Genomic DNA, 13,178 nt, shown 5'->3' on the forward strand with positions numbered 1-13,178 from the left:
GCTAAGATCGTCAGAATCCTTTCAAACCATTTTTTCTACAAGCTCTTCGGCGGAAGAGGCTGTAAAAAAATGCTTTTAAAAGGCTTCTCTGGCGATCCCAGCTGAGTTGCCTGATCATCAGAGGCTTTTAAAAGCATTTTTTACAACCTCTTCGGCCAAAGAGGTTGTAGAAAAAATGCTTTTAAAAGTAAAAAAAAAAAAGTTGGCCACGCCCACCCACATTACACAAGCCACGCCCACAGAACCGGTAGTAACAAATTTTACATTTCACCCCTGGAGAAGAGGGAGTGGAGCTGACAGAGAGAGAGAGACAGAGGAGGAGCCTGGGCCATCTGTCAGCCCTCAGATGGAGAGTCAACAGCCTCCAGGTCTGAAGGTGGTTGATGAGGAAGAAGAGGAACAGCTGGGTCCAGTGCCTGACGCGCGGATGCTCAGAAGGCAGAGGAGAGAAGAGTAGTGGAAAGCCATGGGCCAATCCTGGGGAAGGAAGAGCCACCACTGCTAACATAGCTCTGGGGATAAAAGGCAGGGGGCGGAGTTGAATAGGTGTGGCAGACAACTATTCATCTTCCGGCTGGCCAGACCTGTTAACCTACGGTGAGAGAAAAACTTTATGTTGGGGCTGCCGGCACTCCTAATTAAAGGAATCTTTGAGTTCACTTCAGAGGGTTTGTTGTGTTTGGGGAGCTGGATCAGAACGGGGGTGGGGTGGGGAGCGTGTCCGTCATAATCGGGTTGTAACTTCAAATGGTCACTAAGTGACGTGTCGTAAGTCAAGGAGTACCTGTACTGTATTGCACATACTTTCAGTTTCCTTTTTTCTTAAAACAAAACAAAACAAAACAAAACAGGATTTTCCCTAGTTCCTTGAACATTTCCAATGATTCCACTAGCCCCACCTGATGCAACTTTGCCCTGATATGCTTTGAAGGGACTTCAGAACACAAGAGGAACGTCAGAAAGAAGACATGTCTACTGTTCACCTACCACCAGAGGTTCCCCCATCAACTTCAGGAACTTGTGGATGCTTAATGTAGTCAACGGCTCTTCCATCAGAGTCCTGCGGCATGGCTGTTCAGGATCCATGGCCACTTCACAGTGGCAAAAGAAGAGTTTTGAAGATGGCACCTCTGGCTCTTCACTGCTGAAATGGGAAAAACACAAACCTCAAAATGAGCTGGCTTTGTTTGTCACATCCCAACACCTGGCTACGCTATGTGCAGGATGGAAGGCAAACAAGAAATAAGCCTTCTATCATATGTGAAAGGTCATTTTTGATACCTGGTCCAAATAGCTACCTCTATCAAAGCCTCAACTCCTTAATTCAGCGGCTCCTAAACTTTTGGGAATTGGTTCCATGGAAAGAGGTTTTTCTGCAGACTGGAGGGGGCGTGGTTTCATGTGCTGCCTGCATCCCATGGATGGGGCTTCGCTTGTTTGAGCGGTTTTTGCCACAGACAGGCGCCAGCCCACAGACTGGGGATTGGGGACCCCTGCCTTAATTGACACCTGCATTTTTAACAGATCCACAAAACTGGAGTCCAGTTACTCATCACTCCCTTCTTAGTATCACTGCCTTTACTTAGTTCAGGGGTGTCAAACTCAAGGTCCATGGGCTAGATCCAGCGTACAGGGTGCTTAAATCTGGCCCACGGGGCCAGACTGGAAATAGCAAAAGACTGGCCCACGGTGCCTCTGGCAGCCAAGATGAGGCATGGGGAGGCATGCATCCTCCCCGCACCCCATTTTGGCTGGCAGAGTGCTGCAGGAGCCATCCATCCAGGGGTGAAATCCAGCAGGTTCTGGAGAATTGGTAGTGGAAATTTTGAGCAGTTCGGAGAACCGGCAAATACCACCTCTGTCTGGTCCCAGAGTGGGGTGGGAATGGAGATTTTGTAGTATCCTTCCCCTGCCATGCCCATCAAGCCACACCATGCTCACCAAGCCATGCCCACAGAACCGGTAGTAAAAAAATCTGGATTTCACCACTGTGTCCATCCCATCTCTCATCACCAGCCGGCCCGTGGAAGAGAACTACAATGCTGATCCGGCCCTCGAAGAAATCCAGTTTGACACCCGACTTACTTGGTGCTCCAAATGCAGCGATGACAGTAACCAAAGCAGAAATTATTGCATCTTAAAGAGGATGAAGTTATCGTCCTCGTGTTCTGTTTCGGATTGGCCACAGTGTGTGACATTTAATGCTAGCATGAAGAATTTGGTCTGATGCAGTTGGGCTCTTATACTCTTAGAGAAATGCATACCGGATGCTCTTCAGAACTGCCACTTCAGTAGTTAAGGCAAACTTCACTGAGCCATAAACAAACGCAGCCTCCATGAAAACTCGGTGCTCTAGGAAGAGAAAATATTTATTCATCAATTCCTCTAGATGACCAAATCTTGTCTTTCTGTCTCTCCTTTCCCCTTCCCCTTTAAGCCAGAAATGTACAGCCTTTGGATGTCTGAGCCTTTTCAAAAACAGCCACTGCTTAGTGATTTTTAAACAATACAATATTGAGCATAAGGAATATAATAGTAACTGCATTTTACAGATTAACAGAGTTGGAAGGGACCTTGTAGGTCATCTAGTCCAACTTCCCGCCCAAGCAGGAGACCCTACACCATTTCTGACAAATGGCAGTCCAATCTCTTCTTAAAAGTCTCAAATGATGAAGCTCCAACTTCCGAAGCAAACTGTTCCATTGGTTTATTGTTTTGCATTTAATTTAATTCAAATTTAAAATTAACTTTGGAGGGTGTTTTTTAGTACTCTGAGGTACAGATAGTCCTTGACTCATGACCAAATTGAGCCCAAAATTTTTGTTGCTAAGTGAAACATTTGTTAACTGAGTTTTACCCACATGCCTCCCACCGACCCGTACGCTCTCACAGAGAGGGACTTCTCAGGGTGCCGTCCGCCAAACAATGTCGGCTGGCGGCCCCCAGGGGAAGGGCCTTCTCTGTGGGGGCTCCCACACTCTGGAACGAGCTTCCCCCGGGTTTACGCCAAATACCTGACCTTCGGACATTCCGTCGCGAACTGAAGACACATCTTTTCATTCGCGCGGGGCTGGCTTGAACTGAATTTTATTAATTTTAAATTTTTATTAATTAGTTTTAAATGGGATTTTTAGTCTAGTATATTTTAACCTATCAGGCTAATTTTAAAATACGTTTTTTAATCTGCATTTTAAATTGTATATTGTATTTTCTGTTTTATTTTTGCCTGTACACCGCCCTGAGTCCTTCGGGAGAAGGGCGGTATAAAAATCAAATAAATAAATAAAATAAATAAATAAATAAATTTTATGACCTCTCTTGCCATACTTGTTAAGTAAATCAGTACAGTTGTTAAGTCAGTAACAAAGCTGTTAAGTTAATCTAGTTTCCCATTGACTTTGGTGTCCAGAGGTGATCACATGACCCTTGGACACTGCAACCGTCATAAATATGAGTCAGTTGTCAGTTGTTTTCATCACATGACCATGGGGATGCTACAACAGTTCTAAGTGTGAAAAATGGTCATAAGTCACTTTTTCAGTTCTGCTGTAACTTCAAACCGTTACTAAATGAACGATTGTAAAGTTGAGGACTATCTGTACTCCAGAAACGAAGAACCTCTATTTTTATTGTATAGTTACATTAACAGAATTTTGCAGGTCCAAAGGCACTTTTCCCCTCCTTTCCTTTCACTCTCTAGGCAGGATTCCTTCTGAAATGCTGCCCATTCCCTCCCTCCGCTGGGCTGAAATGCCTTTTACACACCGGTTGTCCAGTCTGTGGCTCTTCCTCCTGTCACCCAAGATCATTCCCACATACCATTACAGTTCTTCAGTGTCCCACTCCAAAGGCCAAGTGTACTCCTTCGTGTGGAAAACATTACACACTCACTCCTGTCCTAAACCAACTTAATCCTGACTTTGCAAACTCCAGGCAAAATTTATCCATGTCAAAAGCTATTCATGTTCATGGCATGTACAAACAGACATAATACGTATCGTTTACTTTTTATTTATCTGCATATTACTCGTGCTTATTCTTACTCTTCTAGAGAAAACTATCTCTAGAGAACTATCTCTTACTCTTCTAGAGAAAACTATCATAATAAAACTGTCTTAATAGACAGCACTTTAAATAGGAAACATTTAGCAGTGAAGTGGCATGTTAGTTCAAAGCAAAACACATCACAAAAGCAGCAGCCCACGAGTGATAGAAAGCTTTGGGAATGGATAACAGAGCTGTAGGATTACCTGCTGTCCCAACTGCTTGAACATATGCGAAAGCAAGATTGGACTGACCCTTCAGAGAGTTTTCTAAACGCTGAAGGTCCATCAGTGTTGAAATGTATTTTACTTCATTGAAAAGGAGAGCGCTGGGAAGAAAACAGGATGACCAATATGTAAAGAGCCTCAGTAATAAAACAACCACCTGTATTTTAAGTAGAAGAGTTTAAAAGAGGCCTATAACGCAAAGCCCATTATATTACTATATAATTTAACAAATATGCATATACTTCCTGCTTGATGGCCTTCCAGCTGGTTCCTTCTAAAAACAGCTAAATGAATTAGGAAACTTTGTATTAAAAGAAACCAAGCTGTGATCTACAAAACAGAATTTATGGCTTCTTATTCTGAGAAACCCATAAAAATAATTAACTGTAGCTTCAGATTCAGCTTGCTAGACACAAGGATGTGTGATTTCATTCAAGTCCTGTTTGTTTGCTTTGGTGCCTTCAAGTTAGTATTGCCTCCCAGCTACTACTTGGAAAAATCCTTGCATACCTGGTTCGTATTATCATGTGGGGGACATGCCCAAAAGCAAAAAAATAGTGGAAAAAATACATATATGGTTGAAAAAAATGGTAAAGCAATATATTGATTTAAAACCAGAAATATTTTTGTTGGGCATTTTACCGGATAAGTATAACAAGGGGAATATATATTTGATTTTAAATGTATTGACTGCAGCCAGAATTGGATTTGCACAACAATGGAAAAGTGAAGGGATTCCTACAGATAAAAATGTGATTTAAAAAATATTAGAATGTGCAGAAATGGATAGATTAACACTTACAATTAAGGAAAAGGAAGAAACTGAATGCTTTTTGACTTGGCTTGGGTCTTACTTTATCAATGGTTAGCTGACAAAAACAGAAGTTAGAATCATGGAAATATAAGAAAACCACCAATCAAAAAAGGGAGGTTTCTTAAAGTGGATAAGCAAGTATCAGTATGATGATTATGATGATAGAATGAATAGCAATGTAATGAACATTGTTGTAAACACTTTTGATGATTATTTCCTAAAACTATTTGTACCCAGACAACACACTGTTTAACCAAAAATGGAATTTTTATGTTATAAAACAAAAAACTTTTATGCAAAAAAAAAAAAAAGGAAAAGTCCTTGGAGTTTTCTTGAGAAGATTTTAGAAGTGGGTTGCCATTGCCTCCTTCCTAGAACTGAGAGGGACGGACTGGCCCAAGGTCATCCAGCTGACTTCTTGGCGAATGGGACTAAAATCTTGGTCTCCCAATGTTGGTGTCTTAACCACTACACTGGTTCTCTTTACTTTGTTAGTAAGGCAAGTATTCCGGTCCCTATTAAGTGACTCATTTTTACATAGAGTGTTAAAAAAACCCACTAGTGATATAATCCAACACTCTAATGGGTCCTGAACCCAGGCCATTGTGATTACTGGGCAGGAATTTGGCTTGTAGATCACCACAGGGTGGCACCCAAAGAAAGAGTAATAAAGAATGATATAGAACTCAGCTTGGAAGGATTGTCACATGTCATTCTTGGTTTTGGGCCTGACGGACCGTAAACATTTCAATGAAATAAATCCAAGCCCTTCAGGAACCACGAGGTCAGATCTTCATTGCAAGCTCCTACCAAAGTCTCCTTGCTCTGTCATTTTTCTGCTTCATTCCTAAAATCCTGTCGTCTTCTAGAGCTCTCTCTGGTCATGTCTGAGACCAACTATCAGCTGAGACCAACTATCTGCTTTCCACAAAAAATGAAAAGCAGCTCATTAAAAAAATATATATCAGGAAATACCCCAAACAAGAACATTTTAACTGTTAGTAAGTTTTAATATTTTTTAAAATTGTATTTGTATTTAGCTTTATTTGCTGCCTTGAATAAAGGCAAAATGTCTTCTCCTTTTCATCTTCTCTTTCTCTTTTTACTATTTCAGGTGTCGAGGGATATACCCTTGGTCTTCTGGCAGCCCCAACGATTGTTATTTGCAGGCAGGATGTATATTGAGTAAATAAAGGACAGAGAACTTACAAAAGTACATTTGCCACAATGGCATCCAAGCTGAACAAGGCATCTATGGCAAGTTCACGAACCAACACACGGTCCCTGGAAAATAAGATAAATGCTTCAAGCCAGCTGGAAGCTTCTGTAAGAACAATGAACACTGTATATCACATGCTACATCTTTGGGATGGTGGGAGTCAAACTTCTTTAGTTTCCACTGGGGGTACCAGTGAGTCTTCAATATGCCCAGTAACATGTAAAATGGAAGCAAAGCTACTCAATGCCATTTCAATATGTGTTTCTGTTGCCTGCAGCAGTCGTATCAAAAGTTGTCCAGACTAAGAGGTGACCCCTGGATCTTTCAAGAACCCACTGAACCAGCCCTTTTCTCAAACAGTTGAGAAAAGTTAATCTGACCTGCTATAGATTTATATGACTGAAGCAGGGATGAAATCCTACTGGTTCGGACCAGTTCGGGAGGACCGCTAGGGATTATGGGCATCAATTCGCAGAAACAGTAGTAATTACCCCTCCTTGGCTCCAGCCATGCCCAGCCGGTCACCACTCACCTATTCCGGCCGCTCGATATTCCACAGAATTCAATGTTAAATGCAGCAGAGAAAACTTCTCCCTCCATTCACAATGGAGCTGCTGCAGACTGTCCCTTTTAAGGTAGTCCCCAGAAGGGAGGGGGACGGGGACGGGGACGGGTGAGGAGCAGCTGGAATGGAGCTGTTTTTCTGAAAGGCAGGAAAATGGGGAAGGGGATTTTCCTGCCTATTCATCCATTCCTCAGGCTCAGCAGAGACTGAGGGAAGGATGGTAGGCAGGAATGTTCCCCTCCCCATTTTCCTGCCATTTGTGACAGGAGTGGCTAGGAAGGGAGGGGCTGGTGAAGAGCCCCTCGATGTGAGTGATGTCGAGTTGGCCACGCCCACCCAGTCACATGACCTCCCCAACAAGCCACGCCCACAGAACCGGTAGGGGAAACTTTTTACTTTCACCCCTGGTCTAAAGGCTGAATGCCTGTGGAGATTCTCAATCATCCAGGTTATGGTTGTCCAAAGGTACTTTTCCAGAAGTTCACATTCTGGACAGAGATGACCCCTGGTTTGAAAGAGAGGTCAAAGAGACCATCTATGTTAACACTGAACAGCCCTCAACAGAGGAGGAAGAATACAATCCTATCTATCTCCTGTTTACAACTCAGTCAGTAGTCCCAAGAAAGCTCCACACTCATTTGCACACACTCAGATCATTGGGTGATCTGAAGATATAGATAAATCCCCAGGTGGTCTCAGCAACTCTCAAAGTACTAATGACCAGATGACTGCAAAGAATATAAATCCTTCTATTCCCCAGAACTGAGGAAGCTTCTCACATGAGAAGCGAAACGTTTTCAAGGAAAAAAACCAAGAAAGTCCAGTTGCCTTTTGGAAAAGCACCTTTGGGTCTGAGGGCTCAAGCTTGCAAGATGGGAAACAAAGAACCTAAGAGAAGACAAGATCATTATGTAAACACAGGACAGGCTGCTAGTCTCTCCAGGCCATGCTATTTAGTTAATATACCCCTTGATAAAACTACTTAAATTGGTGATCCTCACCACATCTGAAAGCTTCAATGTTTGGTCTAGTAAAATCAATACTTCTCTTATTAGAACCGAATAGCCTTGAAATTCACTACTGGAATTCTAATGTTGGGAGAGAAAAAAATGGCATGTTTTTGTACACTGCGATCACAACCTAATGGTTTATTTAATGAAATAGGGTACTTCAGCAAAAAAAAAAAGAATGTATTTTCAGTTCAAAGCATGGATAAAGAATTTATTCGTTTTGTTTCAGAGCAGACCAAACTCAGCCTTCCTTCTTTTGCTTTCCTGGGATTAATAGGTTAACTTTGGGTGCCCACATAAATTTTCCTAAATAAATAAATAAACTCAGCTACCCTCCAAATGATGTGTTGAAACTCCTATTATCTTCCACCAGAATGGCCAAGAAAAAAGAGGCTGGGGAAGGACGCAGACTGAGGGAGAGCACAGATCTCAATCTGATCTCAATACCGAGCTATAGAGATAGTCCTCAAGTTATGACCACTCGTTCAGCAACCATTCAAACTAACAACGTTGCTGGATGAGGGGGACTTACAATAAAGCTGTGGCCATTGCAACATCCCCACAGGCACATGATTGTGATTCAGACACTTGGCAATCAGCTCACACTTAAGGTAGTTGCAGTGTCCTACGGTTACATGACCAGTATTTGAGACCTTCCTTCAAGCAAAATCAGTGGGGAAGCTGCCATGAGTTTGTCAATCTTTCACACTGCCTTTTCGTCTACCTGAGCACCATAACGCACTGCAGCATTTGCCAATGCTCTACAGCAGGGCTCTCCAACCATGGCAACTTTAAGCCTGGTGGACTTCAACTCCAGTTGCCGGAGGTTGGAGACCTCTGGTCTACAGCACCTGCCCACCACCCCTAATTCTCACCTGGGAATGTCCTGCTTGCCTGGGACTCCCACATTTACCAATATTGTGGTCACACAAGATCCTTGATTAACACCTGCACTGTCCTGGGATTAGCACAGCAATGAGGATTGCCAGGATTGTTGTCACTAATCGATGCAATCATGTGACATCCGCTTTGCATTGCAAAGTGGCAGAAATTCTGATCCAATGCCTGTTGTAACCCAAAAACCACTCGTGCAAGCTCAATCACTGTGATTTATTTATTCGCAGTGAGATGAACTGCTTACCTGAATAGGTATACTTTTCCCAAGGAGTTATCTCCTCTGCAGTAGCTGGATGCTTCTCCTCTTCGGCAGTTAATCTATGGGGAAAAAACTAAAATCTTTACTGGGGTATTACTGCAAGAGCCGTGGTGGCACAGTGGTCAGATTGCAGTATTGCAGGCTAATTCACTGTCAAGAGTTTGATCCTGACCGGCTGAAAAGTTGATTCAACCTTCCATCAGGAAAATGGGGAACCAAATTGTTGGGGGCAATATGATGACTCTGTAAACCATTTAGAGAGGGCTGCAGAGCACTATGAAGCGATGTATAAGTCTAAGTGGTATTGTTATTAACTGTCATGTTGCAAAGGTATGAAATCTTCGACCAGCTCAATTATACAACAGTGAATTGATTGCTATCATCTAGAATAAAATCAAGCCCAAACCTACTTAGCTTTCTAGATCAGCTCAAATCACCTGCTGAGGCTTACATTAATACATTGGGAAACGCTTATATGAAAACCTTCCTCTCATCTTCCACATCAATGAATTAGACGGACTGAATGCTGCATCAAATATACATTTTAGGTGTCTGAATTTGCTTATTTTTAAAAAAACGGCTTTTGGGGAAACGTTAGGATTGAGACTGAGGCATACTGAGTTGGGTTTTTATGTCCCTGCATCATAAATTGGTTAAAAATCCTTACTTCCAAAGCTGTTTTTTTGCTCTGGGAGAGAAGCTTCTATTAATATCAGTTGTGAAATAGTAGCACCTATTATTGTAATTAAAGACATGTTATATAAAACCATGGTTTTAATGAATTGTCATGGACCCATATTAAATCAGGAAAAAAACCTCTCTTCCTTTGTTATTCCCAGATCTCTGATGTTCTCCTTTCTACATGCCCTCTCTTCATATAGTGCTAGAAGTCAGCAGTTCAGTGATAGAACCGAGTCCTAGAAATTGCAATTTACAAGCTAAGGAAAGCACACAGAGCAGGACTTCTAAGAATTCTTTCCAACCCCTTCCAGAGTGGCCCTAAATTCATGCATATGTATATACTGGGAGGCACTGGACAGGCTACATATGATTTTGCTCTGGATCACATGAGTGGAACAGAGCAGCTGTCAAAGTTTTGAGTCTTTCCCACAGTTGGAAAAATGTCTTTCTTTATAGCCCCCAGACTGATCCAGGCCATTTTTTTTTACCACATTCTTTCTCCCTGCACTCCAAATGTGGTTCCTTTCTGCTCAGTATTCAGAGATTTACCGTGGCGACAGGCAAGAGGCATACAGTCTCAATTGCTTTACTTAATTTGTTTTCCAATTTTCTATTGAGTTGGGCAGCACAGAAAGAAAACGGTAATGGGAAAAAACGGTTATCTCAGGACTTAACAGTCAAACAGATTACACTAGATAGATGGAGAATAATTTGACACGGTAGGATTATGTTTTGTTGAAAACAATGGAGAACTATTTCGCTCTGCAGTCAAAAGCCGATGGGCAATTTGTCATTTACTGTACATTGTTGTAGAATTTGGCTGGATTGTCTTGAAATTCCAAAAAGGGCATACTTCCCTAAGAATTATAAAGCAGAAAACAATTCTACCTTTAAGATATAAATCCCATAATCTTGGAGAGCTTCTCTGGAGTTCTCCAGCTGTTCCAAAAACACCTCACTAGATGGTGAAACTGGAATTAAAAACAAACAAGAGCTTCACTGGCATCATAATGACAATCACAGTGATATTTTTAATATTTCTAAAACACTGTTTCATTTTCATCTTCATTTTTTTTTACAGAAATATATACCAAGTGTATATTGAATTTAACAGCAGGAATAAACACACCACTGTCTCTACATTGAAAGAAAAGAATAGAATAGAATAGAATAGAATAGAATAGAATAGAATAGAATAGAATAGAATAGAATAGAATAGAATAGAATAGAATAGAATAGAATAGAAGGCTCCCTAGATGCTCAGTGGCTAAGACGCTGAGCTTGTTGGTCAGAAACGTCGGCAGTTCGAATCCCTAGTATAGGTCTTCTGCATGAGCAGGGGGTTGGACTAGATAACCTCCAAGGTCCCTTCCAACTCTGTCTATTCTATTCGAGAATAGAATAGAATGGCATGGCATGGCATGGCATGGCATGGCATAGCATAGCACAGCACAGCACAGCACAGAACAGAATTCTTTATTGGCCAAGTGTGATTGGACACAGGAGGAATTTGTCTTTGATGCATATGCTCTCAGTGTACATAAAAAAAAGATACATTCATCAAGAATCATAAGGTACAACACTGAATGATAGTCATAGGGTACAAATAAGCAACCAAATCATACTAGGAAACAATCAATATAAATCGTAAGGATACAAGCAACAAAGTTACAGTCATAAGTGGGGGCAGATGGGTGATAGGAACAATGAGAAGATTAACAGTAATGCATTGTTGGCTTGACTTGAAATCCATGTTAATTTAAAGTCATTTTTATTAACCTGCTTCCCCACTTTTATCTCTGTTCTGTCCCCATGACAGAAATAGGAAAGCCTGAAGGGCACAGGAAACGACCTTGAAGGACAGAAGGAAGAGCTACTATCAAGGGAATGATCAGATAAGAAGGGTTTTAGTCTAAGAAAATAATTTAAGCAAACAAACCCCTTCCTAATTCACATGAAGATAAAGGGGAGGAAGGAAGAAATGCATTCAGATTTATATGATTTCAACGCTAAACTTTTATGTTAATAGCAGTACAGGTAGCTCTCGACTTACAACCACAATTGGGCCCAATATTTCTATTGCTAAGTGAGTAACAAATGTGTAACAAATGTCACAAAAGAGGAACATGTAACCTCAGGACATGGCAACCATCATAAATATGAATCAGTTGCCAAACGTCCAAATTTTGGTCATGTTACATGGATGCTCATGCTTACACTTATGATCATTCAAGTCACTTTTTCAAGTGATGCTGTAACTTTGAGTGTCACTAAACAAAGCATTGTAAGTCAAAAATTACCTGTATTGACTTATATGGCATTGGTTTTTAGATTGGTCTAGCTTGAAGGGCTGGCAGAAATATAGAGCCTTCCCTGGGATGGCACATAAATTGTGGGATTCCTTCCAATGAAATCATGCAGAACTAACACTAAATATTAGTATTATTATAGCAATAGCACTTAGCACTTAGCTTTCTATACCGCTTTACAGTGCTTTACAGCCCTCTCTAAGCGGTTTACAGAGTCAGCATATTGCCCCCAACAATCTGGGTCCTCATTTTACCCACCTCAGAAGGATGGAAGGCTGAGTCAACCTTGAGCCTGGTGAGATTTGAACTGCCAAATTGCAGGCAGCAGGCAGGCAGCAGAAGTAGCCTGCAGTATTGCGCTCTAACCACTGCGCCACCACGGCTCATACGGTGAGGAAAACCTCTTGAGGCTGAGGCCTATATCTACTACTAAATGGCATACTGAAGATTAAAAACTGATGTGCCAAGGGGGAAATTAAGCAAGCCATAACAAGAAAATTAAGGAGAGTTTGAAGTTGACCTATATGTAAAATAAATGAGACAAATATATCAGTGCCAATGTCAATACCAAAGGCTCCAGAAGGTGACCATAAATATTGATGGCTTTGTTGTGACCATTCTTCCTCAGATATTAAATCAAATCAGGGTTTGAACAGCCAGGCAAAGTCACCTTCCTAAGGACAGGACACAGCCTATTCCAGGAGAACTACTATAGAAAGAATCATAAAAATAAATAAAACAAAACCCTTTCTTGGGGCATGAAAAAAAATAAATCCTAAGCCACAGCTACGCCAAGCAAAATGTCACAAAATCATACATAACCTTTCACTTTCTGCAGAATTCTTCATCAAATTAGACAGGTGGAAGGAACTAAGGCCTGAGGGAATTCGATCACCATGGGTATCTTCCTTACCACCCGCCCCACCTGACTGTTTGAAAGATTATTTGAATTGGGGTTTCCGCTATGAGTCATGTCTGACTAAAGGCATTTCCATGAACGAGCGGAGGGGACAAATGAAAAGCTCATCGCCATTAGGAGGGAATCATCAGAATATATATTTTATGCATGCTACAACTTGGTTCCTAAACCTAGCCATATAAGTTTTCTTTCTTTCCTAACCAATTTTCTCAAGAAATCTGGTGAAAATACTCA

The 13,178-nt window shown here is 41.5% G+C and overlaps 1 protein-coding gene across 1 annotated transcript in view; it reads right to left on the bottom strand.

The window, feature by feature from the left end:
* The window catches only part of TXNDC16 (thioredoxin domain containing 16), a 66,195-nt gene that overhangs the window by 47,793 nt on the left and 5,224 nt on the right, over nt 1–13,178 (bottom strand). Inside the window, exons 3-8 of the mRNA XM_058163070.1 lie at nt 10,605–10,687; nt 9,021–9,094; nt 6,295–6,369; nt 4,251–4,372; nt 2,265–2,352; nt 988–1,144 (exon numbers count right to left, since the gene is read on the bottom strand). Coding sequence (XP_058019053.1) covers nt 988–1,144; nt 2,265–2,352; nt 4,251–4,372; nt 6,295–6,369; nt 9,021–9,094; nt 10,605–10,687 — 599 coding nt within the window. The remainder of the gene's footprint in view (nt 1–987; nt 1,145–2,264; nt 2,353–4,250; nt 4,373–6,294; nt 6,370–9,020; nt 9,095–10,604; nt 10,688–13,178) is intronic.

The sequence above is a fragment of the Ahaetulla prasina genome, chromosome 1, assembly GCF_028640845.1.
Source record: "Ahaetulla prasina isolate Xishuangbanna chromosome 1, ASM2864084v1, whole genome shotgun sequence".
Classification (NCBI taxonomy): domain Eukaryota; kingdom Metazoa; phylum Chordata; class Lepidosauria; order Squamata; family Colubridae; genus Ahaetulla; species Ahaetulla prasina.